At 52.5% G+C, this 22497-nt stretch overlaps 1 protein-coding gene across 3 annotated transcripts in view; it reads left to right on the forward strand.

The window, feature by feature from the left end:
• Positions 1–367: 367 nt before the first annotated feature.
• The window catches only part of LOC8023813 (dual oxidase maturation factor 2), a 170600-nt gene continuing 148470 nt past the window's right edge, over positions 368–22497 (forward strand). For 2 of the 3 annotated variants that reach the window (XM_029978254.4, XM_029978255.4), the window contains exon 1: positions 368–967. In XM_029978254.4, coding sequence (XP_029834114.1) covers positions 800–967 — 168 coding nt within the window. In that variant the 5' untranslated portion in view covers positions 368–799. The remainder of the gene's footprint in view (positions 968–22497) is intronic. The other variant, XM_029978253.4, reaches the window with a different exon arrangement.

Here is a 22497-nt window from a genome sequence, read left to right on the forward strand (position 1 = left end):
TACGAAGAAAGGAGGCACGCGTTACAACAAGTGAGGCTGTGACCTGTGTTTGGCCGAAGTGCAAAACACGGGCTGTCGTGTTGGGAGGCGACTCTTTTTCTGTCTATGCTTCATCGACAAAAGTCTGAAATGTCGAGAAGAGAGAGATGAGCAGCGGGGGCTTTATTCGGCGGGCGTATTGGGGAACACTCTTCCCTCGTCCCCCCTGGGGAGGTCCATTGCTGGGGGGTTGGAGCGAGGCTCTGCCAGGGCGCCCCGCGTGTCCCCGGGGGGTCAGAGGTGCGTCGGTCGGCGGGAGTAGGCCAAGCGCGGCAAGCGCCGCCGCCGCCGCTCCCGGGAGGGGTCGCCGGACGGGCCTCTCAGTTTCGCCCCCGTGGCGAGCGGCGCCGCACGAGTCGCTTTCGCTTTCGTCCATGGCGGCCCCCGGTGCCGGGCCCGCGAGGCGGCCGCTGGGCGCCGACTGAGCGAAGGCTCTCCGGTTCGGGCGCGCAGGGACGCCCGGAACAGCAGCGGCTCTCCATTGGTCGCCCCAAGGACAGGCGCAAAACAAAGGCCCTTGACACCGATCCGGCGAGGGGGGCTCGACACCCCCACCGGAGCAGTGCAGCGGCCGCTGATCGCCGGCGCCGATTGCCGCCTTCGGGATGCCCGCGGCGACCTTGGCGCCAGCCCCGCGTCGCCAGTGAGCTCCCAGGCGGCCAGCCAGCGACACGCTCCCGCGCCTCCGGCCTGCCGCCCCGCGCTCCGGCAGGCCCCCCCGTGTGTGCTCCGCGCCCCCCCCAGTGATCCGCTGTGCACCATGCTCAAAGGATGGTTCGACGCCTTCAGGACCGAAGGCGGTCCCACCCTGTACGCCGCGTCCAACCGCACCGCCGTCACTGAGGACATACGGAATATCATCATCTACGTCAGCTTCTCCACGCTTTTCCTCGCCTTCCTCATCGTCTTCCCCGGAATACGCAAAGAGGTGAGTCGCCTCCGGCCTTCTTCGGGGACAGCGCCCGACTCGACCAAAGCTGCCCGAAAATTAGATGCACCCAGTGCACAAAACTAGGAGCTCGAGAATATGAGATAAGTATGCCATCGCTAAGAGTAGGGTGATACTGACGCTGAAGGCAGTATATTCACTGGCAGTCATAGATGTACGCGCGAATGCTGAGCGCATACTGATGTTGAGCTTTCGCAGTTCTTTTGCAACCTTCATTACACACAATCGAGATTGCCGATCTCATCGGCCTAATAATGTTAGCTCGTTCCGGTGTTGGGGCCTATTTCACGATCGGAAATAAGCTGATCATTATTCCCCTTGCATCGGCGGCATCTTTGGGGATTCTATTTTGATTTGCGCGAAGTTCGAGAAACTTCAGTCCCTGACAAAGATACGTCTCTCACTTAGGCGGGGGACACTTTCCTTCTCACGAGCTTCCAAGTTTCGAAGTACGTTCAATGTGTGAAGCCGGAAAACTGACCGCTGCCACCCGATATAGGGAGCCGTCCTCCCACCATAAGCACTCGGGAATTGTGCCGAAATATTACGCTATGCTACGGTACCGTGTTTGCTGCGCCCACACACGGAACATCTCATCGTGTCCGCGATAACATATCATTGAATCAACGAGACATTGTAAACGAGGTTCTTTTTACAACACGCACTTCACTGCCGAGCCGAAAGTGAAAGCGCTTTTGGGAAGTGAACGTCGTGCGTTTGCTTTCCTGCAGCGAGCGGAGGGAACGCCGCGGTAAAAGAAGCACGAAGGAAAATGCAGCGTTTGGTTGAAAAGCTGCTGTCTCCGCCCGGATACTGTGTGCGACCTTGCACGGACTCAGTGTTACGTGTAGTTTGCGTTCAGAAGACCGATATCTGTCCGATAACATCGCAAAGATACCAAATTGTGGCTTTGCCTTGCGAACGCCGACTTTGATCGAAAGATACCTTAGCGAATGGCCGGCCGCCGCGAAGCGGCGTTTACGGGTGGGCCAAGTGGGTAAAAATCTTTGTAATGAAAGGGACGGGGGGGGGGGGGGGGTTCACACGCGCCCCCCTCTTTCGCTAAAACGTCGATTCCATCAAATGGCGCTCTTCGCTAAAACGTCATTCGCTCGTGGGATATGGACCCGTCGTATCGCTTCTCTGGCGCGTCTTGAACAATTTGCGAGTCTTCAAGGCGGGTTAAGCCTGCATTCCTTTCTCCCGCATACCCCTCTCTGTTGCCTTACCTCGCGTAACTGACATTTTCTGATCTGTTTAAAGGGACACTTCAACGAAATTTGAAATATACCCGTCGTGTTCAGAAATAGGCTGAATATGATCGACAGTATCCGTAAATGACAATCGCACGTTTGTATTTTGAGCCTGGTGGCTGTATTTTTCATTCTAGACGGTCCACTCTGGCAAACGCCCGGAGAGCAGTCAGCGGAGGGCACGACACATCCGTTGCAATCGTGACGTAGTTTGTCTCGGGACGAGCAAAGCTGCGGCGTGGCTAACGTCGACAAGATGATTGCCAGCAGGACATCTGGCCGCCGCCATGCTCGTGCGGGCAAGTGCGTGCAATTACAAGCTTGAGAAAGCTACGTTCACGCGCACGCTGCACATGCATGCACGCATGGAAAATCAGTGAGGCTATGGCGATACAGGCATCGTCACTACCTACCAATGTTCCTAGACTGACATTACAGCCGAGGCTCTAGCGACATCCACCAGGCGCCATTTGCTAATCGTTCAATTCGTTTTAAAATTCCATTTCGTGTTTTTTTTCTTTTCAACGAGAGATTGGGTGTCCCATGTCATACCGCTTATTTGAACACCAAAGACCGAGGAAATAAGTGCCAAAGTGTCGTTGTAGTATCCCTTTAATATTGCCCACAAACTTTTGGCTATCTTCTTTTCCTCCGTTTTGTGCCGACAGTCCAATGATGTCCATCTCCTGTTCAGTCCGACTGGGAGGTTTCCCGTGTGCGCCGAGCCTACAGTGCCAGACCCCGCGATGCTTAATTTGGAGCCTTGTCTGGGCTTCGAGTTTTACGCATCCCGACTGCATTCCCAAAAGTCAGATTGCACCACGACCCCTTTCAATAGATCTTACCAGTGTATAGCTACACTGTATTTCCACGGCGCTCTATCCTTCAATGCAGCTGCATTCCTGTGGCTTTCATTAGTTGTATATGTTTAGTGCTCAGCGAGCTATTTTTGGTCTTTTTTTACTCATATTTATTTATTTACTTTAACCCTAAAGGCCTTTTGGGGGTTTACATAAAGGGAGCGTGATACAAAGATTCGTACAACTGAACCAAGTGTACACTTCGAACCGTAAGTTCTCGTAGCCTTAGCTCTTTATCCTCGTCACCGTTAAACATTCTTATCGTCAATATCTCCCCACTGAGTTCCGGACCTGAGCATTTGCTATAGCGCCGATGTTCATTAACCTCTCGAAATATACAAGGTGTTTCTTCTAATCTTTAGAGATCGTCCTAAAAAACAAAAACCGTAAAAGTTTGTCTACTGCGTTTTGTGCAGGCGAGTTAAACTGCCAGGGGGAGATAATACAATGAGTTAATCGTCACGATAAGTGGGACAACTAGCTACCATTCGTTAATTAACTTTTTATTATTAAAAATAAACCTATTGTTCCACTTGGAAACTTATTTTCTGCACCGTCAGCCTTGCGCTTGTAGCTCGAGTTGTAGTCTTAGGGCACCACCGCGCTTCCAACGCGCTCCCTGTCGTTCTAAAATTTAGTGATTGAGTTGTCCTCGATGACGCCCAGAAAATGTCTATTTGAAACCACATGTTTATTTTCATTACATAAAAAAGTTAATGAACAAATTGTAGTTAATTATTCGACTTATCGTGACGCTTAGCCCCCTCTATTAATCTATGTCCCCTTGTCCGTATAGCGCACCTGCACAGGACGCAGTGGTGTAGCTTTCACGACTTTTTCTTAGAACAATCTGTAAAGCCTACAATGAAAAAAAACAACTGTACTATGTTGCCAGTCATTAGCATTATGCACTCTGCACGCATTAGTCCCGGTAAATACTGCTCAATACAGCCAGATTTTCTCGGCCCCCCTCTAATTCTCGTGAGTACAGCGTCGAGAGTAAAGGCGACGGACAAAGGGTGTTCTGTTTAAAACCTCGATTTACTTCATTAGGCTCTGTTCTACTCTCTTCCCGTGTTATAAGTACCAAGTGTTGTTTCTAAGTGCTTTTTAATAGGGTCACTACCCCCCTTTTACCATATTTAACGTCCCACAGATTGCCTTGGGGATCCCATTGTCGTCAGCCTCCTTGACGTAGCCAAAACGTTGCCCCGCAATTCTGTTGCTACGTGAAAGATTCTTGGTTTAGCGCCAGTACCATCCGGGCATTTCTTCTCGAGCTGAGCCTCCAGGTGTCTGCACGCTTCTCCACCCCACTGACTTTCCCCGTCCGTTTCGCCGCTAAATTTAGCGGAGAAAGGGAATTTGTGTTTAGGTCACGGGACATGAAATCATGCGACATCATTTTCCAGTTGGCGTTGAGGTCAGGTGACGTCACTTTAGCCGGTAAATCTAGAGGAGAAACTGAACGTGTGTTGTATAGTTCACGTGACACGAAGTCATGGGACGTCATTTTTTCCGCTAAATTTAGCGGGGAAACTGAATTGGTGTTGAAGTGACGTGACGTCAATTTTTCCGCTAAATCTAGCGGGGACACTGGAGGCATATGACGTCACAGGTAACGATTTCACGAAATCCGGAGCAGCTATCCAAAGAACATTTCACGTTAAAATTGCCACAAAAGTAATTTGTTTTCTTTGGCGACTTGAACTGCATGTGCACAACATGTGAAAGAAAACCGTCATCCAACTTAATTTACTCTTTACATAATTGTGTGTTATCTAGTAGCATGGCGAGGTCGCCATGTTTGAGGTATACGGAAGAAGGCTGGCGCAACCTCCGAAAGGGGGCGCGCATACCATCCTCCTCATCATCATCGGTTATAGTAACTGTATATGCTTCGCTTGCGGAGCAGAGTATCGCAATGGTGCTCCCAGGGCTGCCATACTGGATCCAAGCTGCATTGCGGGAAGCGACTGTACTTTCTGCAGGAGACCCGAAGGCGCGGATGGCGCGGCTGTGAGGCGGCGTGCGCCTTTGTCCCGTCCTTTGTCTCCTGTATCTTGCCACGCCCTCGGTAGAACTCAGTGGCCGACGAAAACGTCGTCCCTTCACACGCCGCATAGCTGCGACCTGTTGTGTAATCCGAGAAGATGTGCCGGTCACGTATCACTCCGCGAGCGCAGCAGAAGCGAGCAACGGGATCGTCCTCCGTGTCGTCTGCTTCCCCAGACTAAGGAAACACGTTTGAAAACATCCCTCATCTCGTTATAAAACAACGCGATTATACTGTACCCAGTGGTTACGCATAATGTTCAATGGTCAAAGAACCTTTCAGTTCTTTCGATTTGAGTGTAGTTCGCAAACGCAAAGCGAGTGAAGTGCTCCGCCGGAATTCGGCGCCTCTAAGGTTACTTTCCCGCACAAAAGTTGGATCCAGCTCTGCGCACGTGACCGCTTCTCCGCCAGTACGGAGTTGGCGGCGAGAGGAACTCGATCCTCTGGCTCTTTCAAGCGGAGCCTGTAGAGTTTCTCTAAACGAGGCCTATTACCCTAGACCGCCATACTTCAGTCGAATGCTCTCAACTGTCCGTGCTATCGGACGTCATCGTTGGCCGTTCATTTCCCTCCCGTTACGGCGCCGGCGCGCCCGTGGTTTCCGGCACGGGTTCAACCGGCCAGCGACGACGAAAACACCGCCAATGTTGTCGGACTCGGGTCTTGGAAAGGGAGACCAGCCCCCGCGCGTTCCCGAAGACCTATCCTCCGCTTTTTGTCGTGCACACCATTTTGGCTGAAAGGGAGTGGCGTCTTTCAGCCACTTCCGGCAACTTCGAAACGATTTCTTTCTTGGCGTCCCAATGTCTTTGAGAATTCGTGGTTGCCGCTGGGATCAGCTTGTAACGAAGGCCGAATTTTAGTCGCACGATCGTCCCTTTCTAACCGTTCTAGAACAGCCGGCTTTCAAAACGCCTCTTCCTCCTTAAAAAGACGTGCACGACCAAAAAAAAAAAAAAAAACGATGGTGCAGTTTTGGCATGTGGACGCGACGCGGGAGCATGTCGCTTTCGGGCGGGTGGCGATTGTCCGGTGGCGCACTCCGGTGCTCGTCGGAAACCGGCGTCAGAAACGGAGCCGCGTCTGTCCGTTCCGCGCCGTCGCCGACAAAGAGCCGACAGGGGAGAAAAGTGTGGCCTCGCCCCAGTTCAACCTCCGCGCGCTGCCGAAGCCCGTCGAACGCGGCGGCCGCGCTCTTGTTGTTGCCGCCGCAGATCTCCCGTGGCCCCGCCACGCTTGCCGAGCGCATTCCAGAATCGATCATTGGAGAGACGCAATTTGTGTTGCACGCTACAGTTGAGACTGCGGACCCTATGGGGCCGTCTGATGTCTCGGCTCTAGGTGATACAATTATTCGGCGCAGTTCACGATCTTACGCCCGGTACGATGCTCGCCAAAATCAAAACGGGCAGGGGAGGGAGTCGAACCCAGGACCTTATGGTTCTGCAGCGAGGCTTGCGCTCCACGCGTATCCTGCAGGTTATTATTTATGTTGTTCCTTTCCTTTTTTTCTTTTTTTGTTTGTCATACGAGCTCCAAGCTTTGGTTCGACAACGCACTCAGCCACCCAACGTCTTTTTATATTTTTTGTCCTTCTTAATCTTGTGGAAGTGTTCAAAATAGCAGGCAAATCCAGGGGAGAAGCAGCTGCGTGGCCTAAACCACGTTTACGATATATACCGTCGACAAGCATGGCGCCAATGGAGAAAACAGTTTTGAATATCGGGCAGTGATGGCGTTTCAGTGAGCACGCAATGCGTGCGCTACACACGAACGTCGATGTCCACGATAAGGATATAGCGGAGCTACAACGGCACGGCGCTACAGATGCGCAGCAATTAAAGAAGCTTGGATGGCGAACTCCCTTCGGAGCGATTACTCTAAGCCGCGGGCTCACTGGCTCGGAGAGACGTCGTCTCGGGGAGAGGACGACGGAGTCATGGGCGCGCGTCGCCGAGTCCGCGGAGGAGCAACCCCGATGCATATGCGATGCGGGCAATCTCTTTCTTGCCCGTGGTCGAAGCTTTATTCGAGCGCGGCGCCGATGGCGAGATTAGGCGGGGTGCCGCCGTTCCGCCTCATAAGCGCACGGAGGGAGCCAAGGCAAACCTCTTGGCCTCCATTCAGCGGCTCGGAGAACACCTTCGGCGTTCCTTTTGGGCTTTGCTCTGATGCAAACGCACGCCGCCGGACGCGTAAACAACGCGCCCCGTTTCATTGGCGCCTTGCCCCGTTTCCCCCGCCGAGCACATGCCGGATTCTCACACGTCGCCGTCAATCAGTTTCTGGGTTCCACGAGGCGAGAATCCTGTGGGGACCATCGCGGACTCGAGCGCACGTGCCGCAGCCAAGCCAGAGCCCGTGTTCGAAACCCTTACGACCCCTCCGTGAAACTCGGGGCAGCCCGCTATAAATGAAACGCAGCGTATCGACTTGGAAACGAGTTTTTCGTGTTTCGTGTTTTGCTCGGTGTTAAATGTTGTAAAGGGATGCGAGAACCCGAGCTTAGCGGTTTCTCTGTGAGTTTGTGGAGAGAAATGGTTGGAAGTGGGATTAAAAGCAGTTTCAAACCTACTATTGCAGGAGCACGCTTGCCTTGCCTTCGGTGAATACGTGTTTCGGCCAGGTGGATGCAGTCCTCAAGATTGCTTACCGATTCGGCCGTCTGCGGGATTCACGATACGTGCCATCTCCAGCTGTACCTGTCAAACATTTTATGTCCGCTTACTCTCGTCTCAAGCTCTGTGCCCACTCCTGGCCAAAGCGACAAAGGGAATTCGTCTCGAAGCTCCGCTAAGGCCTACATCCCAACTATGTGCTGCCAGCCCGATTGGCGATATGAAAGAAATCAAACACACGCCCTGACTGCAGGTTTCACCCTTGCCGAAGAAAAAGTTGCCGATCGGTCATGGATGGATCATCAATGACCGACCGACAAGTTTTTTTGTTTGTTTTTTCAGCAAGGGTGCAACTTTTTTTCACCTTTCTCCTGGTGTATACAACTGGTAAAAAAAAAATTACGAGCTTTGGGGCAGAAGAAAACAGATAATGGTGCTCCGAAGCTTCGAGGGTTCTTAAATGTAACTTACTTTCCAACAACTAAAAGAAGAAAAAAAAACGCCATTTTGTTAGGTTTCATTTTTTATTTCGTCGCTCATTGGTGCGTAGTGAGGGTTTCTTGTGTACCTCGTATTAGCGATGACGGCTCTCCTTGGTAGGTCCTCGGTAGATACGTATCTCGAACTTGTCTTCGCCAGCCCGGTTCTCTCGAACAGAAAATTGGGTAGCAATTTCGTTCCACCTTGACGCGCTCGACTAAATTTGCAGTGCCGATTGGGAGAAGATCCCTCGGGCACCAAGGCGAGCCCGCGGCGTCCGGCGTGGTCGCGCACGTGCCTAGAAGACAAGGCCGTTACGTCACTGTTAGTGGACCCCCAGCCCCAAGCTGCCAACACGCTCAAGTTGAACGAGAGTAGACTCGTCCGCCTTGGCCTCGACGCGTGCTAGCTTCGCGCTCGACTTGTGAGAGGCTGCGAGGTGCTCTGGCGTCGGCGCGAGCGAGCCATCGCTGCGTGGACTGATGACGCTTGTGGAGGGAAAGGCCTTCTCGGCGGTCCCGGTGGGGCCCGTCCCCGGAGCGGCCTCCCCCGCCGGTCGAGCCGCCTTCGACCTTCCGGCTGCCCCCGCGCTACTCGGGAGCGGAAGCCACACCCGGACCTGTGGGCCTCACGCTCGACCTTGCGGCAAGAGGAACCTTGATCGCTTCCCGTCCGAGTGTTCGGTGCCCGACGGCCCTCGCGAAGGACGCACTCCGCCGGTCATTCGAAACACGTTTCAGCCCAAAAGATCGAGCAGGGCCCACGGGACGAGGGCAGATATTCCGATATCGCCGTGTTCCGCCTTCGTTTTCTTCTTAGGCAGACAACGATCGCAAACCTTACGTCCCTCGGCTGTCGTCAACGGAAGCGCTTTCGGAAGCGTGTTTGAGCTACTTGCTAAAGTGATCTCGCACCTGCGTCGCTCTGATGTTGCCAACATTGAATCCGTCCGAAGACCATTGACCACTAAAGCCGGCAATAAAATAGAAGCTCGTTTCGGTTGTACTAATCAGCAGTCGGCCTCGAACCTAGTGTCTTGGCGTACGCACAATGACCGAGTCAGCGGCTGATTTTTCTGGCTATCGCGTAGCTCCCCCGTTTGCGTACGACTCACTCTAAAAAAAGCCATTCATTTTACTACGCAGGACGCGGTGATACGATCGCGACGCCAGTTGCGTCCAACTGCGCCGAAGAACCCGCTGCATCGTGTTGCATTTCACCCAAATGCGAGGACTTCGCGCCAACATTCCGTGAAAAGTTCATACTTTTTTACGGTAGACGAGATATATTTTTCCTCCCCTTACGTACTATATTGACTTAATCTTTGTATCGTGCACCGATAATACTTGTCCGCGATATTTGTTATTATTTGTTATGTCGGACCGGTTAATTAGCTCCGTTGAGTGCGCTTTCTGCAGCGCACTGGTGCGCCGCGGAGAAGTCACTCCCGCCGAGTAGTGGACGTGGCGATGCCGCATCTCCTGGCTTGGCCGCAGCCATGCACGTCGGCAAAAACCACTCGTTCAGAGCGAATAGTCCGTGTACATTCATGGGCTTAAGTTATGGAGTTTGATCAATGTTTACGTGACGATTTTAATTTCCAACGCCCTAAAAACTCGACTAGCATGCAAATAGATATAAGCCGAGTTGCTGGCGTCATTCGTCCCGTCTTCTTTTTCTTTTTTGTCTCGAAATCGAGATTTAAGCATCGCTATTTAGGTATCGTGAGCATCGTACGGACGTGCTGTCGTGTATCACTACTGCGTGGTGCACGTTAAAGACCCCAGGCTAGCGGTTGTACTGCACCGGCTAAATCGCTCGTCTACAGCGAGTGAGTCGTCGCAACTTCGAAATGGCTAACCAACTACAAGCTGTATGAATATCCGCACAACCCCAATTATTATTTTCTATCGTGTACCTCGGCCTATGAAGTATAAACCGCATGTAAGCGATTTGGCGAGCGACGAGACAAGCAACGGCGACCCGCTTCGCTGTCGCTCGGTCAGTCGCGCGACGAGGCAAACCGCATGAAAGCGACGGGAGCAAGTGACCAAGGCGATGAGCGCTAAGTTTTCTAGAAATCCAATAAGGGAGTGACGCGACGGGCGACAGTGGCAACTCTCCGTCGCTCACTCTCGTCGCTTGCGCCGTCGCTCGTTTCGTCGCTCGCTAAATCGCTTACCTGCGGTTCAGCCTTGACTGTCGCGGCGCTAGAATACACGAAACATCTTCCGAAATCAAGTTTTTTTTTAATTATGTCAAAGCAAACTCTTTGGAGATCGCCTCAACCATTGAGACGTTTTAACATTTTTTGTTCGATTTTCGGGATTCTTTTTGGCCTGAGATCACCGGAAGAAATTTGGAGTCCGATCAAAAAACGAAGCTTTTGCAGACTACGGATCTATCGGTGCCTAGAATGAAAATAATAACTAACTCTCAAACACCTCGGTTTACTAAGCAGCGAAAAAAACATTTTAATACGAAGAAACGAGTTTACTCTAGAGCAACCGAAATTTATTAGAATCGACACAAAAATAGCAAAACTGCACATGCGCAAAGAGGATATCCTTATATTAAAAACCCGAAGAAACGGGACGACACGGAGGAATGACAGAGGCTTGCCTGAAAAAGGGAATGTTCCTTGTCGGAAGGGGCTAAAGAAGGAGCGCTGACACGGACAGTCGGCCCATGTGGTTTTATCGTGAAGGCTTCGTCTATTTCGCGCTTTAGTTTTGTTTTGAAGCTCCCCACAACATTTGATCCATACTTACGCCCTGTCCCGCGCGCTACTATCTTCTCCTCGATTTTTTTTTAATATATCTCCGTTACGTATTTTGAGTCTCTCTTAAATCTCACGACTAACGAGGATAATAACCTACCTGAAAGTGTGGTGAGCAGTTCTGACTGGCTCTTTATTCGGGATTGTTCGTGAAGAATTATTTCACTAATTTTGTTCTATGTGTGCTATGCTGATGCGTAGCTGTTATATGATTTTCATTTATTGGACTTTGTATGATCCCATTTTGAATTTTATATACGTTATTTATTCAAAATGTATATATTCTGCTTTACTGTCCCCTCGTGTAATGGCTTCGGGTGCTTTGAGGTACTTAAACGAATGAATGAATAACTCCAGAGCCCAAAGACAGAGAAGGCCACTATACTTTGTTTCACATGAACTCCGTACGCAGCCGGCGCTACGAGCTAATGGCATGAATCAAACTGCGTCAATAGTCACTGGTTGCTTCAGCGACGATAGAACTCGTACAGATGGCAATCATCACGTTGGTGCTCTTTGACGCTGTTTGGTCGGTCCCATGAACACCTATAGCGTCGGATGCGCCCGGCCTAAGGTTAAAGCGAAGTATAACAACAGCGCTTCGGGAGGAGGGGCGGGAGAAAATAACCGAGTGAGGGGCGATAAAATGATATATCGCGTGAGAACAGAACGGATATGACGGCGACATTGGGACCTTTATATTTGGTAGTCGAAGCGTTCCACGAGGTCTCCTTGGGCCGTTCTCGTGCTCAGGGTTCCTTCTCGGCGGGACCTCGCGCCTTCGGCCGGCCTCGATTCCCTCCCTGCTCCGGAGGCAGAGAGGTCCGCGCACCCCTTGACCGACTTGGCGCATTCACACGCCGTCCGCGACGCCGAGACCGGCTTGGGGCAGACGCGGGCCTCGGGATGTTCGACGCCTGGGTACGCCTCAGTCGTTGCCAGTGGGCCGCCTGAGTTTCAAGGGCGCCGCCTTCTCAGCGACCGTCCATCGGAAGAGGGAGATAAGCAAAACGCACTAAAACGACCGCTGCAGAATTTTATCGTAGTTCGTCCTCCGCAATCGTTGCACGTTGAAGGCTACCCGTATTCAAATTTTATTTCGCATCAATTTTCGAAAGATGTCGGGGATAGAGGCAGAAAGCTTTCAAAAATGCGGCTTGACCGCGGGTCCCCACCCGCACAAACAAGCCTACATGCACCAGTGTCAGGAAGCGAGAAAAGGCAAAACGACGCCGTGCTCTGACACAAGCGCGAGGTGTTACAAGGGCCGCCGATGGCGCCTTGAAGAGAGGCCGATGAGTTGACCCTCAAGCTTCACGCAGTCTTCGCTGAAACCTCCCGCATATTCGCTTCGAACTATCTTAGAAGCGATACGCTGCTTCTTGAGACTTGGCCTGCTTCCCAGAGTCGTTACCATTCCTGGCAAGCTCGTTGTTGTGGTCACCCTATCACGACTAACGTAGAAACCCTCCCCGTGCACGAGCCCAGGTTTCAATTGAACCAGTGCGACTTAGGATTCAACCCCTGGGTGGTTCGCTCGCCAGGAAATGTGGGAGGCGCTCTTCATGGTCTTTGGTGCTTGGCCTGTGCACGCTCTTCGTGGTCGTGGGTGAAAACTAGCAACACTTTCTTCACTAGCGAGAAGACTTCGGCAGACTTTCGGTTCGTCCTCCTGGTACACGAGTAACTTGTGGCACCGTTGGCGGCGCTACCGTACACCGTGAATTCCAGGGCTGGTTGCCTATCGTGCGGTCTAGGGTTTCTTATATTAGGCCGGGGCCTCCAGATGTCAGAGACGCGGCAGGAATAACTGACGGTTTCTGGATGGTGTCTCCGTCTAGTAGAACGCTTCTATATGACGTCACCAGGTAGAAATCGAGGGACCGGTTTCTTGGACACGGTAAGACACCAGTCGCAGACGTGTTCCAGGCCACCCTCGGAGATGAACTTGCAGCCTGAAGAACTGCCACCAGCGGTCGGAGTCCGGCGCCCGTGTGATGATAGCGACCCTCGGCGGCGTCCTTGGCTCTGGCGGAAAGCGTCCGAGCGAGGCTATTCCCGGAGGACGCTTCCCTGCCAGCGGTGCCAAGGCCTCTGGGCAGCGGCCGCGCCCAGCCGCAGTGGGACAGCCTTGGCACCGCGGCGGACGGTGCGGCGGCCGCCGCGGACGCACTGGCGCCGCCGACGTGGGGACACAATGGCCAAGGGGGCCAAGGCCTGCCGGCGTTCTCGTGGCGGCGCCGTCCGCGCGGACACCGCCCTTGGTCCTCGCTCGGCTTCGTCCGCCGCCGATGCACACGGAGCCCAGAGTCATCGGGGAAAGGCGGCGCCAAGGTCCGCCAATCCTGTCCTTGTACATCCACACGTCCAGCGTCGCCTCAGCAGTTGTTTGCTGCCGGCCCAACGGGTCTCACAATGGCCGCCGACCACACGACACGCCTTTCCTACGGGTGGCCGGACTGGCAATCGGCAAGACCATGGCACTACTCCAACCACTGTAGCCACTTTCCTTCATCCAATGATTACGGATGAGATGAGACCGTACGCGCACGTTGGCTCGGAAACTGTTCACAAAAAGCAGAGAATAACAGACGCGAGAAGCGAGGTGGGCCTCCAGAGATTTTTGAAAGATGAGACGGACAAAAACAATTAGCGACCGCGTCGAACAATCTTTGCGACGTCGTGAGCGGAGACAAGATACCGAGAGCTGAACTACTAACATTTGGTCCCGAAGCACTGCCAGAATGGCGAACAGGGGACGACGTAGCAATTATCGCAATATCGTTTGTCCTTGCGTTCCTCTATCGCGACAGGCGGACAAAAGGAAAGAAAAAGTACTCGAGTCTGCTTAATCATCCACAAGCTCCACGCCCAGAAACCTGAGCTGGGACGACGCCTCGCATTCCTGGAGGATGATTCCGCCTCCAGAGTCGAGTATTTTGACAAGGCTCCCTTTCTCTCGTCGAGCGTCGGCTTCTCTGCATCGCTCCTCTCTCTCCCGTTTCACTTCCCTCTCATTTCATGTGAGCGAAAGAGTTGAGAAACCGGCGGCGTTTTCTTCGTACGCGGCTGGCTGCTGCTATTTGGGGGGGCTGACTCGCATCGTTATGGCCAGGAGCCGCGGGCTGGAGGAGGGAAGCCCTCCGCTCCTTCGCTTACACCAGCCGACCGGAATTAATGGGACGCCCAAGCGATTGGCCCGCACGCCCTTGGTTACTTAGGGGCCGCGAGAAGGCTGGGAACGTTGACCGGGAGACGCGAATGGAGGGAGCGTTTAATCGGGTGTCCACGTCAGAACCTTTGCCCAGTGGCCTAATCGGGCCATCGCAGTACACTTTTCCTTTCTAGCTTAGAGCATTGGCGTGTTTTTGTTGTCAGACCGGTTCGCATGCCAGAAATCGGAGTCTGTGCCCGACGAGACCCGTCCGAAACCTACAAGAATCAATAGAACTTACTGCTTCCCCGTGCAATCAGAGTGCCGAAACTGTTTACTTCCTCCACAAGCTTTTCCAAATCACGGTTCTGTCCATCCAGCAACATAGACGTGGCCACCTGGTTCTTGCTGCCACGGCACGCTCTCTGGTCGGTCGAGGGGAGGATGGGGCGAAGGGTTGAGTGTCATCTTTATACCGCGTGAGTGATTGATTGATTAACTGGACCCGGCGTACTGGGGCTGACAGCGGACCGATATCAGGTGCTGGCACCACCCGAGTCGTTCCTCGAAACGGAAGCGTTCAAGCCCCGTGAGATCGAAAGACGGAACTGTGACGTCGCTGTCACTTTCACGGAGACCAAAACTCGACTCCGGTGGCGGTGCCGTCTCACCGACTTGGACAACTCAAACATTGGCGTTCTTCAAATGTTGACAATAAATCACCCTCGGACAATTCACGCCACGAGCAAGACGGCCGTCTTCCGTGACGCTTGGCACGAGCGGACGTTTGTCGACGTACCCGCTCACTTCCGGTAAACTGAGTACAGTGATCCCCATCACCTATAAGCGTTTGACACAAAGCACCCGCAGGGGATCCTGTATATAAGAACGAATTATACGCGGAAACGGTGTAATTGTCGATAAGTCGCAAAGCGTCTTTCAGTAGGCAGTCGGCTGGCTCTCGGTTGGTCTCTTTCGGCCAGCGGTGGTATATTGGCCAGGGCCCATGGGTCCGGTACGTCTCCCAACTACGAAATGGTCGCCCCCTCCGCCACGGCCCCTCGGCGACGGCGCCTGCCAATCATCCGGAAGACGGCTCGCCGCAGCGCTCTCTGATCGCGCCGCGAGACATAGCGGAAGTCGGTAGGAACGGGCGGCGCGTGTTTTCGAGGTCATCTCGCGTTGTTACCGGTCTCCAGAAGCCCGGTTATCGAACTGGGTGGAGGAAACCACGATCGGTGTTGCGCAAGCCTTGAAAGCGGTCTTCGCGTGTACGCCCGGAGAGCGGGAAGCGCGGCGCCCGGTTTCGTCGGCAGCGCGCCGCTGAGGAGCAAGCAGCGGCAGCGCTTTTCTCGTCCGGGAAACGCAGCGCCGCTCCTGCCGCCGCTAATGAACGCAATCAACGGCACCGGCCGTTGGCCAACACCGCGTACATTGCGAAACGCTTCGAGAGAACGACCTTCGAGCGAGTCCCACCGTTCCTGTCATACTGCGCACCTCTGCTCCAATTTTCCTAGTAGACAACTGGCGCTGGCGATCTATTAGGTGCTTTCATGCGTAACGGTTAGCAAATTTAGCTACCCAGAGTATAATATGGCAATCGTTCTGTATAAACGCCGCGGTACTTAAAGTAACATTAGAAAGTTTAAGCATATCCTCACCGCAGGCTACCGCCCCGGGCGGTAGCCTACACTAACGCGGCGCAGTAGCTTTTTATTACCAGAAAAATATCGATAACACCGTCGGAAAGTTAGATTTCTAACATGTTGTGGATGCGTCGGTGCAGCCTCATATCTATTCAGGAACCAGGAGTTTAAATCTCGGCTGGCTTCGATATGTTGGGGTGCGTGTGCGTTCGTATAAAATTCTAATAAAACGATCGTAAGACGGCCGTTATACTGGAGCCCTTATGCAGCCATTCTACTGCGTGATGCACGGTAAAGGTCTCAGGTAAGTGGTCGCACTGCGCTGACTAAACTGCTCCTGTATGCAGGGGAGACATCCGAATTCATTTCGAGGCAGAAATTCCCACTGCTGCCCGTTAACGCATTTGCGTTTGCTTACGACCGAGTTCAAATCTCTTAGGACGAGAGAACACGCTGGCGACATCTATGAGGTGATCCAAGAACTGTCTTTCACAGAGCGAAGGCTTTGACGGCATTTGCGAGATCAAATTGGCATGCTATCTTTTAGAAATGGTCGTTTATAAGATTGACGAGGGTCTTTTAATGATGAGCGTAAAAAAATTGGAAATAATCGGGTGGCCGTGGAACGCCAAGCGTTCCACGGCCACTCGATAAATGGTGCCACTGTATTCTCTCGTCGTAAGAGGTTTCGAGATGTTTTAAGGCACACGGTCGTAAGCAGTTGCAACTTGCAAGTGACTGAACCAGCCTTAAGCCTCCCTACAGCGAATTTGACTTTGGTTAGACCGACCCCGGTGACATGAAACGTCGGTTTTGGACTAACCGACCTCCCACTCTCTGAACTACAATCTTCTCTATTTTTGTACGCTCGACAAATTGGGGGGCGCGTCGGTCGCTGCAACGTCACGAAGTATGAAGCTCGCCGCGGCTGGAGTCCCTTGAACAGCTATCGCCTGTAACATGCTTTCTTCATACTTCAAACAACGCGAGTTTCTGAGCGTTTCGCAGGGTTGATTTCTCGTTTCCTAATGCACCTGACACAATGCCTAAAAAGCACTTAGTAATCGCGAATGTTTCATTTAACGCAGTTGTGTCCCCCGATCGTGCCGCTGGAAGGAAGAATCCGGTCCATATGCATTGATGCAAGAGGCAGTTGCTTCTGAAAGGTGCGCTCTCAGGCAGCGCTCGCGGGCCACGATGAAGCAATCTTTTGCCGCGGCGATGTCTGTCGGTTGCAGGGCGGGCCACGAAAATGCCAGTCTCCAGCGACTCGCGCGGTAAAAAAACGGGTATCTGAATGGAATACTCGCGATTTTACAAAACGGTCGTAATATCTCAATTGATAAAACTCTTTCGACCAATTCAGAGAAGGGAAATGGTGTCACTTTGTCCCTGTTGCCTCAGAAAGTTATCGCCAACTTCATAAGCAAACATAATAAAATATCGTTTGAAAAGTAGAATATCTTGAAAACAGTCATCTCTAACGAGTGTAAAAACAGTGTTGTTGTGGCACAACCCGATTCATTGTTCGGTTAATTATTAATTATTATGCAGCTCTGATTTTGTTTTCGATGCTTTTGCAGGTATGTCGTACAATCTGCACTACTGCGGTTTGTGCAGGAGAGTTATACGGCCAGGGGGGGGGGGGGGGGGGGGGGCATATTATAGGAGGGCAATCATCGCGAAACGTCGAATAGTTACCTAAAATGTATTAATGAGCTTTTTAATTAAAGCGCAAATACATATATCGTTCCGACTAGAAACTCGCTGGGTGTCATCGAGAACCGCAAAATCTGTCATTTTCAGAAAGACCTTGAACGCGAGGGAAGCGCACTGCTGCGATGAAGTTCCCAGCCGTGCAACAGGCACGAGGCTGGTGGGGAGAAAACACGGATGATAAAGAAACGGAAAAACCGGGCGGGTAGCCTTGCTCCTGTTCCACGCCTGATAACTTCAGCACTCAGCCGTGCTTCCAGCGTGCTGCAAGTTTTTCTACAAGATTTAGTGGTTCCCGAATCAGCTGACAAAACAATGTGTTTATTTTTAGTCAATTCGCCGACTTATGGTGAGGATTCGTCCCGTATATTCTGTCCCCCGTGGCCGTGTAGCAGACCTGCACAAACCGCTTGAGCGTAGCTTTCGCGGCTTTTTAGAAACAAGTCTGAAAAGCCTAAAAACAGAAACATCCTGTACATTTGACATCGTGTAAAAGTATCTCTTTTAATAAGGGCATTCAATGATAGCCAAAAACAACCGTGACCCAAGTTTCGGCGCGAATATGTTGCTTCTGGTTGGCCATTGTGTACGCTGTCTTTTGTGGACCCGCAGCGAGTAGCACGCCGTTTAAAAGTCTCCCCGTCGAGGACCAACCGCGGTACCGTAAAAAGTTTACTTACGTTGGATGCCTTTCTGATCCACTTGGATGAGAAGAATGACAAATCAACGAAATGACAAATCTGCCTAAGGTATCGGTGGCGCATCGTGAAGATTACCTATTCGAGCCATTTAAAACCTACGAGTCCTTAAACGCCTTCAACTATACGCAAACGGCGAGGCATCGGCGATGGGCAGCCAACTGCCGCGCCGAGGTTCCCCGAAGGGTCGCCGTGCCGGGTCTTGGTTCTGGCAGACGATCTTCCGAAAGTTTATTACGATTCCTCGAGCGCGACTCGAGTCTCTGCAATGCACAAGGTCCTCGCGCTTTCACTTCCTTGCTTCGGTTTTCAAACTTCTTTTTCCAAAGCTCCGACATGCATTTCGAAGTGCCCCGATGTTTCGGTTGGAACCTGAGCTCGTCTGTCGAGGCTCCGCAACGTTCCTCAGGTTTCGCCATCTGCGGCTGTTCCAAATCTTACCCGAGCAACCTGTCTCTATACGTCAGCCGGTAATACCACGTGACATCGCGAGGACACGATCTGCGACTCGATTTTCGAACGGCCGAGTTAATCACCTGGATACTACGCGGATTGGCTTCGTCTTGGGCTACGGCAGAAAGAAAACGCAGCAGCGATGGCAGAAAATGGCAAACGATCCTTTTGATCATGGAGAAAGCACTCTGACGAAGCGTTGTTTTCTGAGGTGGCTCTGCCAGCTCCGTTTGCTCAACTTTCTTCTGGGCTGTATATTAATATCAAAACTACTTATTCCTTTCAGGTAGTCATCATAAATTTCTCGTTATTAATCAGCGCGATCGCTGTAAAAGGTTTCCTAAACGAATCCGGGGAGCAAGTCGTCTGCTTCTTGCTCAGGACTTACGGTGACGTCAGAACAACGCCGAGCTGTGATTGGCCGACTGAAAAAAATACTAGGTAAATCTCAATGCTAGATGCTTCGAGGTCTACCCAGTATTTGTTTTTGTTTCTTTCAATCAGCCAACCAGAGCTCGGCGTCGTTCTGACGTCACCGTAAGAAGCAGACGATTTGCTCTCCGCATACGTTCCATGCATTGTAATTTGCACCCATTGCGTTTTGCAGAAATTGCTTCCACACGGTGTAGCGGTACAGCGCAGCGGGTTTTCTCAACAGTGATATGTAACCTACGTTCGCTTTGATTCGAACATGATTACGAAATCGCAAAGGAAACTTCCAAACCGCTATAGGCAGTTTTCTTGGAAAGGGAAATGGGTAGGGGATGTTAACGGGTCATGTACATGAAATCTCCGAAGCCTTCACTGCTTTACGAGCATTATCCTCTCATTACACACACTCTGGGGGAAACAAATTACTTGCACATCATCTACAGCGTTCGAACATTTTCAGTCTTGAACGTGGGAACACGGAATTCCTTCCGACGCCAAGGAGGAGGATGCGGAGAAGCTCCTGTTTCCGCTCGCACTCTGATCATACCAACAGGTGTACCTTCCCGGAGAAGGTGCACGGTCTGAATGGGATGCAATCAATTCCTGCGTTGGAAACAGCAAATCGCAATAACCACACATAAATGGCTGCTCCTCATTCTTTGTCATTTCGAACGTCCGCCACCAAAGCCAACGGGGCAAGCGAGCTTTGACGGCCGTCGCCGCAGAAAGCAGACGACGAACAGATCACGTGACACATTTACTCGATTTGATCCGACTTTACCCCTCGATGGAGGAGGGTAGCGCGAGTAATTACTCCGGAGTAAAAAATCCGCTTCTGGAACGCGAGTTCTGACGTCATCGAGTAATCGCGAGTAAGTTTTAAAACGCCTAGGTATACGATCGGTCGTATCGAGTCAATTTTCGAACACAGCCTGCGGCAGCAAATCGAGGTATCCACGCGTCGGTGGCGTACCTCCGTCTCGAGAAAATCGAAAGAACTTCTCTCGTGGCATTTTATCCGTGCCGGTGCGCATCGGCCCCTCAAAAGCACGACACCGGTGCATCCTAGTGCTCGCTAGTGAACCAAGAGTCGTCGCGCACCCGCCCAAAGACACATAAGAGAAGCGGAAGTAGTTCTCTCCCCCTCTCATGGCAGCCGGAAGTTGCGCGAGTATATGACAGGTTTCTCTTAATGATGTTGTATACTCGGGGTGGACGGTACTGGAGCCCGGGCTTGGGCGCCGACTGCAGATGGGCACCGCTCCTCCTTTCGGAAATGCCGCCGAAAGTCGTTCCCGAGTGTCGTGAAGACGATTCCGGCTCGCGCGAAAGCCCTCTAGCGTCCCGCCCTGCTTCGTACGCACATAAACCGAGCCGCTGTGAGGAAACCGAGCCAACCAACGGCCGATCGTCGCGGACAAACGGGTATTTCTGACGCGACCGCGCGTGGGCAGAACTCGCTTGGCGCAGCCCCGGACGAAAATGGCAGCGCGCTGAGCGAACCCTCGGAAGGCGGCGAGACAGCGCTCGACGACTGTTTGCTCTCGCCTCGAAGGGTGCTTGGCTCGCGCGAACGCTCGCGCAACTCGACGGCCCACCGGAGCGGCCGCGATGCCGACGGCGGCGGCCGAGAATACCTCGAATACGTGTCGCGCGCCGTTTGTTCGCTGGGTCCCGCCGAGAGCGGCGGGGGGAAAGCCGTCCGTCCAACCACTTCCGGTTCGTCGCGGTGCACTTTGCGTAGCCACGAGACTCGGTTAACGACGCGTTGCCGACCGATCAGACTCGTACGTTAAGGCGCTAGAAATGACGCTGTTTCTTGAGCCTCCTTTCAGTAACGAAGTAGCGACCGATTGTAAGGGAAGGAACTAGAGACGCATTTCCCTTCCATTGCGATGAAGTACCGAGTAACGGTGTTACTTCTGGAGGGGAAAAACCCAAGTGCCCGAACTCACGGCTATAATTTGCAGGACGAGAAAACACTAGATAGACTAGGTAAAGAGATGCGCTCAAATTAAATTATCCCGAATGAGCCTGCGATCATTAATGTCGACAGAGAGAAAATAACGCTTTACTCCGATGTGACGCGTTCATTATGAACCAACGAGTAACATCGTTGGTGACATTTTGAGTGAATAAACGGTATTTAGTTCCCTTTATTCCAGTAACGCGTACACCTCTGGATGAGATCACCTCTGAGAGACCATGTCTCATCCTCTTTCTTTTCTTCTCTCGATCCGATAGAAATGGCCGGTTTGAAAAGTCACGAGTTGTTTTGGATCTAACCCTGGAGCTATGCGGAGCCCAAGTTCGTCTGCTTCTTTTGCGGGGGTTGAGTGACGTCAGAAAGTGGCCGAGCCTCGAATGGCTCTGATTGAAGGAGAGTGGGTAGACCTCAAAGCAAGCGGCCTCCAGGCCTACCCTCTATCCTTCAATCAGAGTCAATCAGAGCCCGGCGTCTTTCCGATGTAAACACAACACCCGCGAAAGTAGCAGACGAACTTGGGCACTGCGTACATCGCTGTCCCCAAGAGGCTAAGACTCCGGTCTTGCTGTAAACGGTTCCTAAAGCCACAGCTATCTACGCGCCTCTCTAAATCAGTCCCTGTCGTAAAATTCCGTGCAGACGTAATCGGACGACGATGGAACATATTTCGAATATTTCTTTCGCATCGACATATTCCAGATATTTACCCGCCAAGAAAGTGAGGGAGACGAAGAAACGAGTGCGCGCCAGGTTTTACAGAATGCAGAGCTCCGATTCGAATGATTACTGGGTAAACTTTACGCGAGACGCCTTTGACTCCACTGCACTCGTTGAACGCGTAAGAACGCGAAACGCCAGCGTGCGTGCGTGCCTGATATACTGCACTGTTGGTATGGTGTCCGTGCGTGTTTGTTCCATTCGCGCTGATGCACGCGCGACTCTGTGTTCGTGCCCTCGCGTGCTCGCGGACGTAATCAGGCGGTGTGCCGTCGGCTGGTGTGGTCTTGCAGAGGACGCTCGGCGGTCCTCCATAAACAAGCGGCCTGGACCGGCTATCTTCATCCCGCCGCGTCTTTACGGGCTCCTGACGGGGGGGATGCAGTCTCCGCCGGTTTTCCCAAAGGTCGCGGCGGCCGCTTATCCGGTTCGTCGGTGCGTAAGTACCGCGCGCATTCGGGTTCGCCGCCTTCTGACCTCGGCCGCCCGCTCGTGCACGCGCCCACCCGACGGACACCCAGGAGCCGGCTTCCTTCGATAAGAACCGCCTGCGCAGTGCCGGACGCTAGCTGGAAACGTCCCGGATCATACTCGAAGGATTCCATGAAAACATGTCAATATTACAACTACAAAAAAAAAAGTATTTTTGCGCTATTTG

The sequence above is a fragment of the Ixodes scapularis genome, unplaced genomic scaffold (assembly GCF_016920785.2).
Source record: "Ixodes scapularis isolate PalLabHiFi unplaced genomic scaffold, ASM1692078v2 PGA_scaffold5__190_contigs__length_132052651, whole genome shotgun sequence".
Taxonomy (NCBI): Eukaryota; Metazoa; Arthropoda; class Arachnida; order Ixodida; family Ixodidae; genus Ixodes; species Ixodes scapularis.